The sequence below is a fragment of the Thunnus albacares genome, chromosome 9 (assembly GCF_914725855.1).
Source record: "Thunnus albacares chromosome 9, fThuAlb1.1, whole genome shotgun sequence".
NCBI lineage: Eukaryota > Metazoa > Chordata > Actinopteri > Scombriformes > Scombridae > Thunnus > Thunnus albacares.
The window spans coordinates 23,193,987-23,213,485 of record NC_058114.1 but is presented as its reverse complement, the minus strand read 5'-3'; the positions used below and the strand labels follow the sequence as shown (position 1 = coordinate 23,213,485).

The following is a 19,499-nucleotide window of genomic DNA, read 5'->3' as shown; positions in this document are numbered from 1 at the left end:
TAAAGGATTAAACTATGTAGTCAGATTTCATTCCTCCAATCACTACAAATATAATATATTGTCATCTTTATATTTATCAATGACACTCAACTGCCTGCACAAGAGAGGACTGTGTATTCTGTAAAGTCACAGTATTAAATCAACATCATAAGTTATGCTACATGAAAGTAATAAGCTTTCTATATGCCTTGAAAAACACAATATGCTGTGTTGACTTGTCTTTCTATCTCTTGTCTTCATCTGTTCCTTTTCCTCTTTTATTCAACTTTGTCTTGTTTTTCCTTTAATCAGGGTGAAAGTCTCTTGACCCTCAGTATCTCTAATCAGCACCTTAACCCCTTGCTTTGATTATCCAAATCCCCATGGAGCCGACAGCCCCTACACATAGATTGGCTACCACTGAGTTTGTGTAGCCATTAGTGGAATGACAGGAAAACTGAGTGTCCATCAAAGAAAGCCCTCTTCTTCTTTTTTTAATCTACAAATTGGCTTTTATTTTCAATGTGAGGTGTGACGCTGGCCCAGATAAACTTGGCTTCTTACTTGTTTGGATTCCCAAGCACCTCCAAACTTTGGTATTAACAAAATTGTTTTTCCAATTTCAGCGAGAGAAGGAGGAAATTAATATACCCCAGCACATACTCAAGCTTCAGAGCTGAATCTTTCATTTTAAAGAGGTGCAAGAGCAATTAAATTATGTTTACTTTTTTTTGTCTTGTTTTCTTGTTTTTTAGGCATGTCAGTGCAGTTCTCTGCTGCAGCACTAATTTGACAGTAAGTCTAACTAGGAAGACACCAGCTGCAGTATTTTGATTAATAGAAAATATTGAAAGCAGTATATTTTGTATACAGCCAATAGTTTTAAGAATGACACAAGTATTGGTTTTCACAAAGTTTGCTGCTTCAGTGTTTTTAGATCTTTTTGTCAGATGTTACTATGCTATACTGAAGTATAATTACAAGCATTTCATAAGTGTCAAAGGTTTTTATTGACAATTACATTAAGTTTATAGTGTCAATATTTGCAGTGTTGACCCTTCTTTTTCAAGACCTCTGCCATTCGCCCTGGCATGCTGTCATGCTGACATGTAATGCATGTCAGTGGATTCTTAGAAAGTCCAACACATATAATTATCTAGCATAATCTGTTTACAAAAGTTAAGGGTGTATTACTCAACATGAGTGACTAATCTGTGAATCACAATTAATGCTTGAGTTAATGGAATATGCAGATGTGAGAAATTTGTGTGACTCTAAACAAATAAGAAAATGAGTCATAACCTGGTTCCTATTAGTTTGTGCTGGTGAGAGTATCTTTGCCCATAATGATTTGGCATTGATTAATTTTGTAAACAAGCAAATTTAATTACAGTATGAATTCAATGGTGGCACTAGTGAGTGAATTATTTATTTGTTTGTGTAGTCTTATCATAAAGTCTTAACAATGCAAGAACTGAAAATTGATTTAAACTCCACATCACAATCACATTTAATCATCCCTCTTTGCAGTCAAAAATAATGTCAACATGTTTTTTAAATGTGTTGGTCATACTTTCGTATTTAAGAGAATGAAGAAAAATGGTCTTTGAGGAAATATCAGAAATGCTCTTTTTTGTCTCAGCTGGCTGGAGGGGCACATGACAAAGTAAGCAAACTGCTGTAGCCGCAAACCAGAGACAGGGATTTTGAAGAGCAACAACCAGCATCTAACGGGTCCGAAGTTACATTTGCAGGAATGTTTTACAAGCTGTTTACTGTGCTGCAGCTGAGCAGTTAATTAGCTAGTTGATGTTAGCGGCGCACTTTGTTTGAATGTTTGGTTGGTGGCTCTTCCGAATGGCTAATGCACAAGACGTGTGTTCATGTTTGAAAATTAGATAAGGAGACATTAGCAGACAAGCTAATGTGGGATGTTGTTCAGAGTCTGAGGCTCTTGTGTTGCGTAGCAGGATGCAATCAGGCTCAGTGTGACTGTCAACCAGTTTCATTGATTTAATACAAAACTAGGGGGAGCCATCATGAAACCAGAGAATTTAAAATATAATTTTTTCCATTTTGGTTCTATTTCAATTGACACATGAGCTTCACCCACAACTAATAAGAAGAAAACTGAGGTGTCGTGACCGTCACAATATACACAATGTCTATTTCTTTCTTGTTTCTCTATTCAGTTTTAATTAGACATACTGACATAAGGACACAAATCCAAGGAGGAACCAAATACAAGCAATTACCAAATCAATAAAACCACAACTGTCTCAACAGTGATTGTACCAGAAATGTCTTCAACAATGTAACAGTAGTGGAGAGTTTGTATTTGGTGGAAAAAGATAAAATTATATCACAGTCAGTACCTGTAAAAGCTCGCGCTGGGCTGGATGGAGAAATCTAAATACATCTGAAGGCACCAACAGTTTCTGTCTAAAGATGTCTGCAAGTCACTACAATTACTTCTGCCTCTGATCACTGTGTCAAAACTTTAGTAGGGTGAATAGTGTTAAATGTTAGCAGAGCAGACACCTCGCTGTTAGTCGGAAGCATTTTACATCAACTTTGGATCCAGTCACCTTAGTTTGTAATTGATACACTCTAAGACTCAAGAAGGTGATTTAACACAAACAATACTTACAGTTCTCCCTTTTTTGTTTTATTTTATTTTGATTGGCATAGTTGTAATCTTTTGGTTCTTCAATTAAGCAAGGTAAATGTTAATTTATTGTAATGTCCAAGACACCAATCTGTGTATTTTTTTGATCTTTATTGCTGATTTTAAGATGATGTGAAACTTCAAAAAGAAAACTCCAGTTGACAAAGGAAAATACAAGAGCAAAACAGGCCACACCTCAGTTCAGTCAGCTCTGATGCAGCATGATAAAAGTGCATTTGGATGGAGGCAGAGGGGGTGGTAGCGGGCTTGAGTCAACACAAACACAAACACATGCAGTGCAAACAAATGAAGGTTTCATTAACCGGGCACTGTGTCACCCCAGAGCTGGTGGCTTTACTCCACATTAAAGCTGATTAAAAAAACCACTAAATAAATTCTGAGTCCCATACTGAGCAATTGACCTCAGTCTTTAAAGTCGCTGTAAGTGCAAAGAGATGTAATAACAGCAGAAATATGTCAAGGATCTCAAAGACTAGATGTAAGTCTGGTATTCCATATAAACTGATTCTTGTGTATTTCTCTTAAATTATTAAATAAAATAATACATTTTTGAAGCGCAAATAAAAGGAATCTTACCCTTGCTTGTTCTGAACAAAGGGAACAAAGGAATCTATTTGTGGCTCAGGATTGAGAATGGTGCTTTAAAAAGGATGAATTTAAATAATCTTTAAATCACTCTGAACTGACATGGAGGTGTCTGGTCATAGATGAATGTTTGACAGGAGAATTTCATCCTGAGAGTTAGGTCTACACCAAATATTAGGCTAACAGATGAAAATCAAAAATTATTCTTTTTCGGCTCCAGAATACTAATCATTCTCAAGGTGAACCTGACTGTGAGCCTGAAGCCAGCTCTATGAATTAGTGGTGTTATGGTTCTGTATGCAGTCTGACTCGGTGTCCTAAGCTAAAGAGGTCAAAACTCCAGCAACACTTGTAGTATACAGAACAAGTTTATTGTTTGACCAGTGTGTTTCGGCTTGTGGCCATCAGGGTCATCCTGTGTCCCTAGCTGCCATTCTCTATCGGTCCTCCAGAGGCCCTTCTCCAGAGACTTTTATCCTTTTTTGTTTGGACTGAACTGAGTGGGAGAAAGCTGATTTAAGTTATAAATTTAAAGACTTCTGGCATGATATCTTAAGTTGCCTTTATTAGTTAGACTGTATTCATTGTGTTTTCGGGTTTTTGGTTCTGTTTGCTCTGTGTTTTTCCTCCTGTGTTCATATACTCCTACCCAGCCTGCTTTTCTCTTCACATCTGCCCTGCCCTTGTTTCTTGCCACCTGTTACTGGTTGTTTCATTATTTCAGTTTGTATTTAAGTCCTGGTTTTCAGTTCATTATTGTTGGATCCTTTTGTCGGCTCTGTTTGTGCTGCATTCTGTTTCAGTTCTGTTTCACGCTTCTATGTGAGATTTTCCTGCCATCAAAAATATATCAGTATGCAGTCAGCTTCATCTCTGGCCCCGCTGGGACAAGATAGTGAACTGAAATGGCGTACTGATTGATCAATCAGGAGAGCCTCAACAACCCCTAGCATGCCAGCTGTCTAATTACACCCTAACAGTTTATTTACTTTCTCTAAGCAACTAAAAGAGCATCATGACAACTAAGATTGTTACCTATGGTCCTTGGCGTCCCTCCAGATGTGGCACTTTCCCTCCGACTATCTGGATGACAAAATGCTTCTGTTCATTCAACAATGACAAATTGTTGCCTCTGACTCAGCACACACATGAAGCGAGTTTAAGCTCTCTTCATGGACGAGTTTTGTCCGTGACTGGATCAACCTGACACGAACTCTTGTTGGTGTTTTCCAGCTTCCGTGATTTTACAAGAACAATGGCAAATGTGACCACACTTCAGAAGAAATCCAGCTTGTTTTTTGCACCTGTGGTCAGTAGAGTTTTTTGCCTCACTGCAACACGGTATATCTTAGCTCTGTTTTTTTTGTTTTTTTTATTGGTGAATTTCACATAAGCTGACTGGCTTGGACCCTCCAAACTCAGAAAGCAAAATATGGTTACCTCAACAGCTCTATCTTTGCTAAAGTCTGTTGAATCATTGGTCTGCTTTATTTTTTTACCCTCTGCTACTTATACTTGTTTTATTGTATTTTGTTTTTGAAAAGTGTATTATAATTAAGTTACACTGGAAGTGACCAAATGGTACAACACCAGCTCTGCAACTTCACACTTGTCACTGTGGGTTCATCAAGTAGACTGCTTGTTAGCAAGCATTGAGTAAACAGGCGATCTGACTCTCTCCAGCAATTTGCGCGCCTTTTGCCGAACAGCATTTCATTTTGTTTTTATCTGTGATCTTATATACAAGGGACACACAAACTACAATAAGGATCTCACCTTCACTGATATTTATGCATTGCTAAAGACAAAACTTCCTAACCCACTTCCCACTTCCCGCATTACTTTTTCTTTGTCTGCAGATCAGTAGGGGGTTTCCTGGTAAATTTAACCTTCATTTTCATAAAGTTTTTCTCACATTGCATTGTATGTTATTCCAAAATGCTTTGAGAGTCAATTCACTACAAATCTATATCAACTGAACAGAGTAAACTTGCAGCGCAGTGCACTGTGCTCATTAGGTCTTCTTCAACCTTCGAGGGTAAAATGCAAAATAAATGTAAAAAAAATGCAGGTTACACACTGTAATCTCAGTCATATGAGCATAGCTGGAGCCCTTCAACTATGACAGGGTGGTTTTACAGTACAATATATAGGCAGCAATGGGAACATATGGAGTGCTCATTCTGACTGGCCAACCATCAATATTTCAGTGTTATTCTGAAGGGGTAACAGGTCTACAGAGGGCTCCATGTGTGCTCCTATAACCTTTATTATACACACAAGCAGGGGACAAAAACAAACTGTGTTTACTGATATGGTAAGTAGTCTACTTTCCATCAGCCGTGGCAAATTACTGCTGGTTTTATCCTAATTTCAAACACAGCATTAATATGGGGTGTCCTCCGAGGAGATGCAAGGTGGTTTTGCTGTGCAACCTCTGAAATGTCAGGTGCAGGTCACGCAGACTTATTATACATCACAGATTTGGACACTTAGAACATTAAACCAGCCATACTGTCAGCCCTTGCACATTTGGAGGTTTAGGGGTTGTTAAGATAACAAGTGGGTCGCAAAGGATTAGAACAGTGTAGATTAATTTTTTTCATCCACTCATGTCTTTTTAATTTTCTCGAAAACATGCAGGGAAGGATTACTTACAGACAAGGGAACTTATTCATAAACTCCTGCTCTTTTTCAGAAGAGACGTTAACTCGGCTACATTTTGTTTTCAACTGTTTGTGCTCTTCACTCTACCTAAACTTCACTGTTGGAAAATATGACAGAAGCTATTGCACAGGTTTCTCCACTTGATGCCGGCTGGAAGCTGGACTGAAGAAAACAGAATTTTGAACAAACAACTGTTTTTGCATCAATTAATGAAGCCACTAAAAGCATATTTGAGTTCACAAAAAAACACAAATAGAATAGAAAGAGATATTTCAACAAGCACAATGCAAAATTAATTCTGAGCCAGAAAACATTTTACAATCAGTCTGTTGGGAATATCAACAAAGAGCTCAGTGAACTGTTTCACCCTGTCTGTAGCTATTCCCCAATGATTTTATTTTTAAGATATTTACTTTACTATTTACAGTGATTTGTTGTGGGGTAGTTTTAGGCAAAACTCACTGTTCTGAATACATATGATGAGCTGGAGATGATACAATTCCTCAGTGAGTTTATGTCTTATTTGATATTTAATCTATTTATTCTGATGAAATTACACTTGAGATGACTAAGACGCTCATTTCACTGTCAGTAAAAAATAAGTAGCTAAAATATTATAAAGCATAATAATAATAATAATAATAATAAATATTATCATTATTATTATTACATCTTTATGTTTTTTTAAGCAGACTCATTTTTATGATGCTCCTGACCTCCAGACGTTTCTTTTCCCCTTCAAAAAGTTGAATTTGTAAGAATAATTTGTAGAAAGCACATATATTGAGGGTGATAATAGGAATACGCAAGATTTGACTTTATCCCATGAAATTTATTGCCAGAGCGCAATATGAGACGATGCCCTTTAAAAAAACAAAACAAACAAAAAAAAAAACACAATCCTCGAGTAAAGGTTCACTGTAGCCTTATTATTTTGCGTGTCCTTGATCCTTCTCTTGAGCCCTCTCATCAGATGTGTGGAGCGAGAACATCAAACACAGCACTGTGTAAAGCATCCGCTCCACACCTTTGCATATTTTACGCGCATCATTGTCTCCACGTCTCCAAAGCTGCCTATAAAACTTGCACAGCACAAACATGATTATATACGAGGTGCCGGTGTTGCGTCAAAACACATTAAGCCTCACTCTTGATGGACATGCTGGGAGACTTTGATCTGGCTGTGGCTATCAGAGAGTGGATTCGCTCTGGTCCAATCATCCTGCTGGTGAGGAGAGGAGCGTCGCCCGCGCGACTGAGCTTTGCGCGTTCATGTGAAACCTATAAACGGACGCAGAGGCGCGCAGAGCTGTGAGTAGTCGTGGAGAGAGGAGAAGAGGATAATCGTGGCAGAAGAGAGCCTCTGTATCGCTGTGGGAGGCAACCTGACACAGATATAGAAGGGATGCTCAAAATACCATCAACACAAACTTTTTTCTCTCTCTTTTGTAACACACAGCTTTCCAACTTTGCTGTGCAAGGTGATGTGTGATCAAGAGAGTCCAGCCATGCAGCTGAATGAGACTGAAGTTCAAACCCTGGCTCCAGAGCCATGTGAGCAGCAAATACTACAGGAGGACAATACTGGAAACTGTAGTGGAGGCTCCACCAGCAACCTGTCGCTACACTGCTGGCTGCAGCTCCTCACCAGGGAATCTATCATGGAATTTCAAGGAGACAGCTCCAGTCTGGTGGTGCGTGTGATGATAGCATGTGTCTACTCTATAGTCTGTGCACTCGGGCTGGTAGGAAACTCACTGGCTCTTTATCTGCTGCACTCACGTTACAGGCAAAATCAGTCATCCATCAACTGCTTTGTGATGGGACTGGCTATAACAGATTTACAGTTTGTTCTGACTTTGCCTTTCTGGGCAGTGGACACAGCCCTGGACTTCCGCTGGCCATTTGGCCGTGTGATGTGCAAAATCATCAGCTCTGTCACCACCATGAACATGTACGCTAGTGTTTTCTTCCTTACAGCTATGAGCATGGCACGCTATTACTCTATCTCCTCTGCACTGAAGATGCACAGCCGGCGAGCAGCAGCCACCAGGGCCAAGTGGACCAGCCTGGGAATCTGGGCTGTCTCTTTGCTGGCCACGTTGCCTCATGCCATCTACTCCACAAGCGCCCAGGTATCAGATGAGGAACTTTGCCTGGTGCGCTTCCCGGACTCAGGCACCTGGGATCCACAGCTTCTTTTGGGTCTATACCAGCTGCAAAAGGTCCTGCTGGGCTTCCTTATTCCTTTGATCATAATAACTGTCTGCTACCTGCTTCTATTGCGCTTCATCCTCAGCCGACGCATTGCGGGCACTGCGGGCCCAGAGGTGGAGCAGTGCCGGCAAAGTCGTCGCTCCAAAGTGACCAAATCTATTGTCATCGTGGTTCTGTCCTTCTTTCTGTGCTGGCTTCCCAATCAGGCACTGACACTGTGGGGAGTGCTCATAAAGTTTGACCTTGTGCCCTTCAGCAAGGCTTTCTACAACGCACAGGCTTATGCCTTCCCCCTGACTGTGTGTTTGGCACACACCAACAGCTGCCTCAATCCTGTGCTCTACTGCCTGATTCGCAGGGAGTTTCGAGCGGGTCTCAAGGAGCTTCTCTTCCACACCACACCATCCTTCAGGAGCCTAACTCATCTGCTGCGTCGCAAGGCCAAAGTGGCCGAGGCACCCCCTGTTCTGGTGCTGGTCCAAATGGATGTCTGACTGGATGACTGATTTTCTGTGACTGAGGAGTTGAAGGAATGAATGACTCACAAAGTAAAGAAGTGAGAGCAGCTAATAGAACTTGATTTGGAGTTGTTTACCATGAAGGTGCATTCATCTCAACCTTGTCAACACAGAAAATCAAATATCTTTTAAGCTTCAGAAAACAATATAATGATAATGGACCACCCAGTGGGATGTGCCCCACTTTCACTGCGTGCGCTAAGAAACACTCTGTCACAAATATTTTCACTTGTTATACTATGACTCTCTCTTTCTCGCAGCATCTCTGTTTCTCTCTCTGCCGCTGACAGGCAATACTTGTAATGCTCCCAGTGTAATGTTTAATGAATATGTATAAACGTCATAGTTGCAGCAATCGGACACTTGTCTGAGAGGAGCTCAGTTAAATCCTCAATTAACATTTGCCACTCCATCAACGTCATGTGATTAACCATTTTTTCACACTCATGGAAGGCTGAAAACATCGCATGAGTAGTGATAAAACTCTTGATTGACTTGGATAAAAGAAGAGCAAATCAAGATCAAGAAGTTGTAAAGAAGAACAAAAGACAAATAGAATATAAGTAACGGGGAGGTGTCCCTGTGTGATGGTTGCCGTGTTTGTGCTTGTCCTTTGGTGCAATTGTGTGCATTGTCTCATAAAGTAAAGGTAAAATGAAAAAAATAAACATAATTTTAAAAGTAGGATAATTGTGCATAGTAATATTTGCTATATCTAAAAGACAATGAATGAGCAAAGTACCTGAAAAGTCTATTGGTGCATATTTTTTTAAAACTGTAAAAATGGCAAGGTCAAGCCCAGTAAAACATGTGTGCAATTTATTTTTCTGGGAGCAAAAAAAAAAAAAAATAGTTGTTTGGTGCATTGTGTTGGAGAAAAGCTTGTGCCTGAAATAATGGTGAAAAAAAGAAATTAGTAGAAGTTACAAGAATCTTTCCTGTTCTTTTTCAAGATGACACTAATTCATCAAAGGGTTCAGTATAACAAGTGTATAGTTAGTGAGATGAAGGCTGTCCTTGAGAATGACTGAGTTGAGGTATAATATGAGATTCATACTCCTGTGCAGTAAATCCTACACTACTCACACGAGAGCTGATAATATATATTGTACTGTACGCACACAAATAGTAAAATTTATGTGCACTATCTCCTTTTTTCTCTCTCACTGACCCTACACAGCTACAAACACACACACACACACACACACACACACACACACACACACACATTGTACATGTATCTGCAGTTTTCTCATTGCTGTAAATTGAACCACAAAATTAATAATTTAGAATTTATGCAGATTTGTGCATCTTTGCAGCATATTTAAACCAGGCCATTCATAAAAAATGAAGCATTTCTCAATGGATAGTCCATTGCTGCCAGCACCTGCCTCTCCTTCTATGTTAAAGGACCAGTGTGCAGGATTTAGTGGCATCTAGCGGTGAGGTTGCAGATTGCAACCAACTGAATACCCCTCCCCTCACATTCCCTTTTCAAGTATGTAGGAGAACCTATGGTGGCCGCGAAACTCACAAAAAACACAAAAGACCCTCTCTAGAGCCAGTGTTTGGTTTGTCCGTTCTGAGCTACTGTAGAAACATGGCGGTGCAACATGGCGGGCTCCATGAAAGAGGACCTGCTCCCTATGTAGATATAAAGGGCTCATTCTAAGGTAACGAAAACACAACAATTCTTATTTTCAGGTGATTATACACTAATGAAAACATAATTATGAATATTATATTCCATTTCTGCCAGTAGATCCACCTAAATCTTATACACTGGTGCTTTAAATTACACAGTCAGGAGCACGTAACTGAGTAACACTGACGTGATAATGTGATCTTGTATGAATATGTTGTCTCTCTGTATTCTCTCGTGATTGTGACACTCTTCATGATCTTTTATGGAAGACATTTATTGAACTAATGTTTCAATGGATTTGTATGGATGAACACATTGTAAATTAAATTAAGCAAAGATTAAAACTTGAACTAACTTGAACTATTTGGTATATTTGTGCAAGTCAGAATTCAGAGCACATACAAAGGGAGATGAATTAGTTACTTGTGGGACAAATGTTATCCTCTGTTTTCACTCGTCTGTTCAATTTTTAATGGGATTTAATTTTCTTATTCTGTGTTAGTGCTGCACCTCTTCAGTCACTAACAACATCATTACTGTGCTGCACAAATAATCCATGACAGACGTGCTGACATGTTGTGCCGTTAACAACAATAGCTGTCAGACAGAGAGAAAAGCTTTTCTTAATCCCCTCCAATGAGCTGTGATGAAATATTTATTTTGATTTTGCTATTGATCAAAACTCCTGTGTGAAATTAAGTCATAGAGTCCAAATATGACAACGTATACTGAAAATATTTTAATATCAGTACTTTAAAATACTTGCATATGATTCTACAACAGAATGTTATAGGTGATATTCATTTGGTTAGACATGTTTTTTCAAATATTTTTGTTGCATGTTCATATGATTATATGATGATATATGATTGTTATAAAAACAATAGAACTAAGGCTTGATTATAGACTGGGCAATGCAAGCAACTATGCTTTAGCTGCAGAGACCACCAGGGCCCCACTAAAGCCCTAGAGTCACTGTTTGTTAGTCGGTTTGCAGTAATTAAATTAATTGCTAATTTGTGTGGGAATATACTTCACTACATTACTAATTAGCATTAAGGATTGTGTGTTATGACCTGCGTGCCCTATTTTGTGGGTGAGCCCTGCATCAAAACCTAGTTTTAAAAGCTTTATAATTTTTTAATATTGTGCTTACATGGTGCATATTCAGGAAAGAAAATGTGTTAAATCAAATTAAACTATGACACTAAACTATGCTGACACACAGCAAACTTGGAACCAGGCAGTATTTCAGCAAAGAAGTTCAGGTTGGTTTCTGGAGCTTTTGGCAAAATATGATTAGTCTGCTGTGTGCACTGTATAGTGGTGGAGTTGTAGAAGTGGGCCTGAAGCTTTCTTTTTGATCCAGAGCCCCTAGTGGGTTAATCTGGTTAATTATTTTCAGCAAAAAAACTAAGTTAAAGACTTCTGTAACCTTAAATCACAGCTGTCCAACAGAGTAGATGCAGACTAGAATGACCACTCAAACTTCACTTATTGTCATGACACTATTATTCACCATCTGGCCTGGCACGAGCAAATTCTGAGATCTGTATTCCTCACAGCATTGATGATTCTCCATGAAAAACCACCAGCTTATTTTTATACACTTGGCCCATTGTTTTCACTCTCAGCGGTGGAGGATCGCCTTTGTAATTACCCATACCTGTATGACTGAGATTTGTAGCTTCAGCTTCCTGTAAACCCTGCTGAACAATCCACGGAAAACGATTCTGGGTTAGCGTCATTCCCATAACGACTGGCAGGCCTCCTGGCCAACAGCCAAATGGCCCGCAATGGGAAGTCAGCATGCAAAGCTCCTAAAATGATAAACAAGTGCCATGCAGAGAAAAACTGTTCAGCATTAATGTGTTATCCTTAATAATCTACTCTCCCCAGATGGAGGACAAGACAAGAAAGAGAATACATTGCTTGTTTGTTCTCTTTATTACACCTGACCCGTATTTTGCCCAACCTCATTATTTTTGTTTTTGTGTGGGTAACCACATCCACAAAAATAATTTTCACACAGTACTCTCTGCCCTCAGCAGCTCAGTTTGGCCACATGCTCAGAATACAATTCTCCTTGATAGATTTTTTTTTTCATGAATCTCGTCGGTATGTGATGTATATGGATGAACTGAGCAAGAGAATAGATGTAGATGGATATGAATATTACAGGGACTATAACAGGTCGGGGGTAAGCAAACCAACACTTTCCATTTCCATGTTCAAGGCAACGCCTGAGAGAAAATGGAGCAAAGACTTCTGGATCTTCTAACAATAAGAGGGGAAAGACACCTGTAGGGCAGAACACGGAGGGCTGGTGGACTCAGATAATCCTCTGCAGCAGAAAGACTTTGAGATCTTATTTTATGACAGTACTGTCACATTTATCTTTCATATAACACTACACACTCTTTGGCTTTAATTCAAAGGACTGACTGATTTTCTTGTACAGTCCCTCAGAATGCACTACAATCTGAGTTCATTGCACGTCTAAAGGGGTCATACAGAGTGCTAAAACATCTTTTTTTTCTCAAAGAACCAAATCAGATATGTGGAATTATACCACCTAACAAGGGTTCATGGAGTTTTGACAATGAGCTAATAGACTTGTCAACACACACTTAAAAGAGCACGCACACCTCAACTATCATTCATCTTGGGCTGTTTGATCAATACTCCCTGGGAGTCTCCTGGGACAGGAAGTGGTAGTAGAAGGTTGCACAACACCCTTGGTGCTGACCTTTCTCTGAGGCCTAATGATGGCCTGACGACACTTGCATCTGTAGAATATTTAATTGTGCCTCATTAGCGGCACACAGGCACACACTCGTCAGACGCAGAGTTGACTTTTTCAGCCATAGATGGGATTATTTAGAAGCAGGTGAGCGTGTTAATGCCACGTAGTTTCCTTCAAAAGCTCCTGAGGTGAAAAGGCACCATACAAATAAATTGACTATCTATACTTGTAAGTCAGCACGCTGTGTGCCCACAAAATATCTGAGAGCTGGGGGTATCATATATGCAGGAAATGTGGGGTGCTCATTATTAACAGTGTAGAGCACACAGAGGCTGTTGTGGAAAATGCCAACAAACAACAAATAAGTGAGACCACAGCCACCATAAATCATTTTCAGAAATGTTTGAAAGTGTGTCAGCTGTTCTTCTCTCCTTATTTCTCTTTGTTACTTTAATCCTTTACCATTTATTTATCTTTATGGCCTCTTGTCTCTCAATTATAATACAAACTTCCCTTATCTATTCCTTTAAAATTATAGCCCCCTAGAAATTGAATCCCCTGTTCATAATCATGTATCTCAGCAGCTCAGCACAGCATGCCTAAATGAGAAATCATATTCCTAAAAAATACAAACTTGCTCTCTTCTTTTTTTTTTTCTTTTTTTTTTCACAAATTCACCAGGCTACAAATTTTCCTTGTTACATTTCATGATTCAACATTCTGCCAGATTTTCTGCCCGGTGGTTCCTCGCCCTGCGTGTGTTACTGTCTGGCTGTGATCTTAACCGAGAAAGGATCCTTTTATCATTTTCATCTGGCAAGCTTCGGTCATTCGTTTTGCAGCCACCCACACAGAAGCTCGAGTCTAAAGCTTGATCCGTGGCAAGCTTTGACAAAAATTAGAGAGAGAGAGAACAAACACATTGTTGTATGTATCTTATCAGGGCACCCAGATTACTGCTTGTTTGAGTCACTCAGTGTCTTGGGAGTTTTATGCCTTGCATGATGCAAATATACTGCAGGCATCACTGAGAGATAAGATTCAAGATTTCTGATTTTTTTTTTTTTTTTTTTATTGAAATAAGTCAGTGTCAAGAAGCTCCTCTGTGAAGCTGAAATCCTCATTGATTATAAAGGTATGGCGCCATATGAGCGTCCTGAAATAGATCAATGAAATTCCCCATGTAAGTCGGAGGTTACATACACCGGGCTCAGCATGAAATATGTCAATATGTCAACCAAAAAGATATGAATCAGGCTGCGCACAATGATACTTTTCAAACAGTGGAATCAGATTTTGTGTATTCAGCTCATGATGTCCTCTTCAGTGGAAAACCAGGTGGTATATTGAGAGAAAGTCTGTGTCAGAAATTGTCTAGAAATTGTGCAGTTGCTCAAAAAGGGGAAATAGACGGTTCAGAGTTTTGATGTACCTTAGGAAATCAGTTTTAATGGATGCAGATCAGACCTGTTAAATTTTATATCACAAAAAGTCTCTGGTCACATGCAGCACCTCCGGAATGAACTCAGCCCTGTTAGCTGTTGCAGTCTCGCTGACCTTTCCCTGCTGATGATGATCTTTCTCAGCCTTGACTAACAAAAGATTAGCTAAAATACCAGCCAGTGTTTCAAGCTTTATCTGTTCTCTCTTGCAATGTAATGAAGCCGGGGTCAAGACAAAGAAAGCTTTAGATACACCAGGCCAAAACGGGACATATGCTGTCATCCATGTCTGGGGTCAGTATTATCAAACACACCAGGCTGAGCTGAGGAGGCAAGTGCCGTGGGCACAGATCAACCTCACATGCCTGGAGATATGGTTTGTCAGCTGTGAGGCACAAGTGTGAATTTTTGACACCTTGTCATCTTGTTTGTATGAGTGAATTTTGAAAGTGATCACGCTGAAAAACAGGAATTTGGTTTATATATTTTTAGCTACGCTAGCAGCATGGCTTTATAGATGTTGGTGTTGGTTGGTTGGTCAGTCCACCACTTTGATCTAGACTGAAATATCTCACCAACTATTGGATGGATTGCCATGAAATTTTATACAGACATTGTATGGTTCCCAGACAATAACAATTCCCAGACTGACTTTTCCTCTGAAGTCACCATTTGTGGCTTTTAGATGAAACATTTCAACAAGTATTAGACCGAAATAAAATGTGGTCCAGACATTCATGTCCCACCCAGGTTGAGGTTTAAAAACTATAGTGGTCCTCTGCCTTTTCTTCTAGTGCCATCATCAGGTCAACATTTTTATTTGTCCAGTACTTTGGCTTATGACCGCATCCCATCAGCCTCAGCTATATTTATGTTTAACGCTAATTATAAAATCTTAGCATGCTAACATGCTAAACTAAGATGAAGAACATGGTAAACATTATACCTGCTAGACATCAGCATGTTAGTACCATCATGGTGAGCAAGTTAGCGTGCTGACATTAGCATTTAGCTCACAGCACCTCATAAACAGCCTCACAGATACACAAGCATGATTGTAGACACTTAGTCTTGTTATGTAAAAGTTAGGGACGCCTTTAAAAATGAAGGATTAATTTCTTACATTAGTATAGCAATTATTGTATCCATGGTTCATATGTCTTCAATTAGCATTTTTAAATGTGAACAAAGGATCACTATTATAACAGCATTGCTGTCGCTGTTGCTGCTGCTGTTAATGATGATGTTCATGATGATGATTGCCAGCATCATAATCATCATCATCACGTACCATGGGTCACTACCACTCAGTGATATTGAAATGATGCAGTGTTCAGGTGACATGTTCAAATGAAAAGCAGGTGCTGATGATGCATTACTGGAAAAAAAGAATCCATAAAAAAATTACACGGCCACTGAATATTCATCAGCACTCTGATCCATTTCAAGAACCCTGAACCAGAATCAGCTAGACATAAAGCAGGTGTGATTAAATAGTATTTAATACAAGGAAAATATTTGTGAAAAGTTGCAACTTTGATGCCTAATATGCCAAACCAGGGGTTATGGATTATGGTTGCTGACTGATTTTTAACTGTGCCTTATTTCAGTAGAAATAATTGATTTGATTTACGGCACCTAACTGTAAGGTGTAACATTAGGGATCAAGGTCTGCAGTTAGTGATGCATACATATACAGATATAGCACTCCTCTATGACATTCTGAGACAAAGCTGAAAGGTGACATTAGAAGGTTATTTTCAATCCATCTGAGAAGCATGGCATTTGTCGCCAGCATGTTTCAAAGATGTTGACCTACTTACCGTGTATACTGGCTCATTAAGAGTTTTGTGCATTCAGATTTTCAAGAAATTGAAAAGCCTCACAAACAAACACTGACTGATTACAGGTAATTAATGTATACTTCTTATGTATATTTACAGAGGTGTTGACAGACTATAGAAGTTTATCACTGCTCCTATAGCACAGATGGTGATTATGTTAATGATTTCAGAAAGCATACATGTTTACTGTGGAAACAGACACACTAGGAAGATTGATTAGTGGTGAAAATGTGTTGCTCATCCCCAGATTATTGACAGAAACAGTTTTTTTATTTTGAATGCCATGGTAACCAATCCATGAACATGCCCTTTAAATGACCTTGGATGTGCTCATTTGTGTATAATGTCAGCCTATACTGTATTTGCATGCTAGTGAGAAAACACATTGCAGAGTTATAAATATTAATTACTAAAATAATTGGCACATTTCCTCCACTTAGCATCCTCCACTTATGTACCTCTGATCTTTAAAATTGAAACACAAGAGGGTTGCTGCAGTTATTCAATTTGCACTGACACAGACAATATTGAAATTCCTCACCTTTGCCCCAACACTGCTTTTCAGCCTTTAAAAAGAGGACAGGACTCTCTGTGAGATTTTCCACGGGGCTTCTCAAATAGAGAATGATTCACAAGTCAGATTCCTCCAGAGACTGAAAGCATTGCAATGTAGGTCAGGCAGTTTCTTTTTTCTTACTATGACTCAAGCTATCTATCTATCTATCTATCTATCTATCTATCTATCTATCTATCTATCTATCTATCTAATAATTATAAAACACACATGCAGGCAAACACACTCACACTGAAACATTTCAGGGGATTAAAAAAATACAGCTTAGTGATTTTCAGCGGGCACACAAGTGAACTGAGTTTGTCCTTGTTGTGGGTTTGTTTGTTATCTCTTACGAGAGACTTCACAGAATGTTGAGACGGCGTCTGGAGAGTATTGTGTTTTATCTTCAGTCACTGAGAGAAACCAGATCTACCATATCTGCTGTGCAGTGTTAACTGGGGAGATCCCAAGCTCACTTGCAAGAGAGATGAAACAAGGTCACCTCGGGAGGGAAAACAATTTTGATGTGGACCAAGATTGATGCATATTATGTACTCATAACCAGGGTTTCATTGAGCAGTCTGCTTTCCATATGTTTATAACAACATTTACATCTATATCTGTCTAAATGAAAATACGTAAGATGTTTCTATACACTGATCAAAACAACCAAAAAAGTTTAATGAGCAACTATTTTGCATTTTATCAGAGCAAGTCATCCAGCAGGGAGCTCTCATCTTTGCTAAATCCCTCTAGTTGGCAAAACGCTTAGAATTAAACAACCCTACTAAACTACTTGGTGAGTTAAACATTCAAAATATCAACATCATACTTCTGAAGCACAATGTTCTCACTATGGTAACAGTCAGTACTCTGTAAAACAAAAAATGAGAAACATGACAGACCTGTGTGAAAGAAAAAAAACTTCTCCTCTTCATCTTCTGTTTGCCCAGATCTATGAAAATGTGTGAAATTACTTTTACATGCAGTTGAGTTTTCAAAAGATAAAAGCAGCATACAAAGTTGTATGAAAGACAGAAAAGAGACGCAGCAGGAGGAAGCAGGCAGGACGCGAGAGAGAGGAGGGCTGCACAACTGATCAGGGAAAGCAATTTGTTTCTGTATTTGTAAGGTTAGTTATGACAAGATTCAAATATCCTTTCTTTTGTGCTGTCTTCAAAATTTGAAATGAAGATGAAAGATAAGATATGATTTTCTACGAATTGACCAAATTTTTCCCCTCCCCCCTGTATACTCAGTGTTATTGTTTGTCAAAAGAAAGTGCCATTTCAACTGCAAGCTGCTGTCTCTTCCTCTGTGTTATAAATGTACCACTCATGACATATTCACACAAAGTCATAAGACCTGGCCTCTGAATAGTCAGACATGTGACCACTCCTAATGCATAAACTATATTTGCTATCAGTTATCATTATTATTATTTTACTGACTTGCAACTAACTCGATCCAAGGCATACAGTGTGTCTGTCACATGATGGTAAGGCTTTGCATGGTTTGGGTATGTGTGGACATATTTACTAGTGCTTTAACAAGGTGGTAGTAATATTTTTACAATTGTGTCTTGTGACTTTGTGCTACATAGCTTACATGATTAGTGTCTGATATTGCAATTTTACCAAATTTTAAAGTATTAAAGTTTTGATCTTATTAACGATTAACATCTCATCATGATCAATACTTTTTACTGTAAACTATACTGTTTACTTTGTGTCCTATTCCTCTGCATGACTATGTGTGCAAAACATTATTAATAAAAATATTTTGCATGGCTGCATGTGTTGAATAGTGGATGTGGTCATTGTAGTGTTTAATCTTCAATCTTTTGCTTCTTCCTGTTGTTCTGCATGATTTGTGTGCTGTCTTGTGCATGCTGATTTTGATGCCTTTGTTGTCATTTCAGTGTCTTTTTGTCTCATGTTTCTAGTTCTTAACATGTCATTTCATTCCCAGATAGCATACAGAAGTGGGCCACTTCAGGCAATGATGCAGCACTGCTGGTCTTCTTCTGGCCTGGACAAAATGGATGTGAGCCTGAAATGGCCCACATGTAAAATAGCAAATATGGCCCAAATATCCCAAATCAAATGTGAGCCTTTTTGGGAAAGATGCAGTGCTCTCAGGTATGTGTATTCTGGATGTGGGCCAGTTCTGGTTTATCTGGTTTGTTCTTGGTTGACATATGGCTTTCTTGTGGCTCAGATCTGGGAAACAGGAGTGGACCGCCCAAGTGCCATTATTCCACTGGGTTTGTGGGACAGATGAAAGTGCCGAAAGTGTCGGGTGTGGCCTAGATCTGGGTCACAGCAATTTTGCTTTCTGGATTGGTCTTTGTAAATAAGGAAGTCTAATGAAATATAGTCCACTGGAGGAGTCTTCCTGGTGAATTTAAGCGCTAATTATAGAACACAAAGCTATGTGCTTTCATGGATAAACAACAATCAAAGGAGCTTTTTATCACCTGGCAACCTAAAAGTTACACCTATTCATGGCTTGTAATTAATATGTAAAGCGTTAGTGAATTACTTAATAATCATTTATAAAGCAATCAGTTACAACTTATAAACATGTCAGGGTTACTTATTGGAGAGTG

At 39.0% G+C, this 19,499-nt stretch overlaps 1 protein-coding gene across 1 annotated transcript; it reads left to right on the top strand.

The window, feature by feature from the left end:
- The first annotated feature begins 7,256 nt into the window (after positions 1-7,256).
- Positions 7,257-9,223, top strand: rxfp3.2b (relaxin family peptide receptor 3.2b). The gene has a single exon (XM_044361931.1). The coding sequence runs from the start codon at positions 7,405-7,407 to the stop codon at positions 8,629-8,631; it is 1,227 nt and encodes a 408-aa protein (XP_044217866.1). The 5' UTR covers positions 7,257-7,404; the 3' UTR covers positions 8,632-9,223.
- Positions 9,224-19,499: the final 10,276 nt, after the last annotated feature.

Excerpts from the sequence above, each read along its gene's own strand:
- rxfp3.2b (XM_044361931.1), top strand. The coding sequence starts at position 7,405 with ATGTGTGATCAAGAGAGTCCAGCCATGCAGCTGAATGAGACTGAAGTT.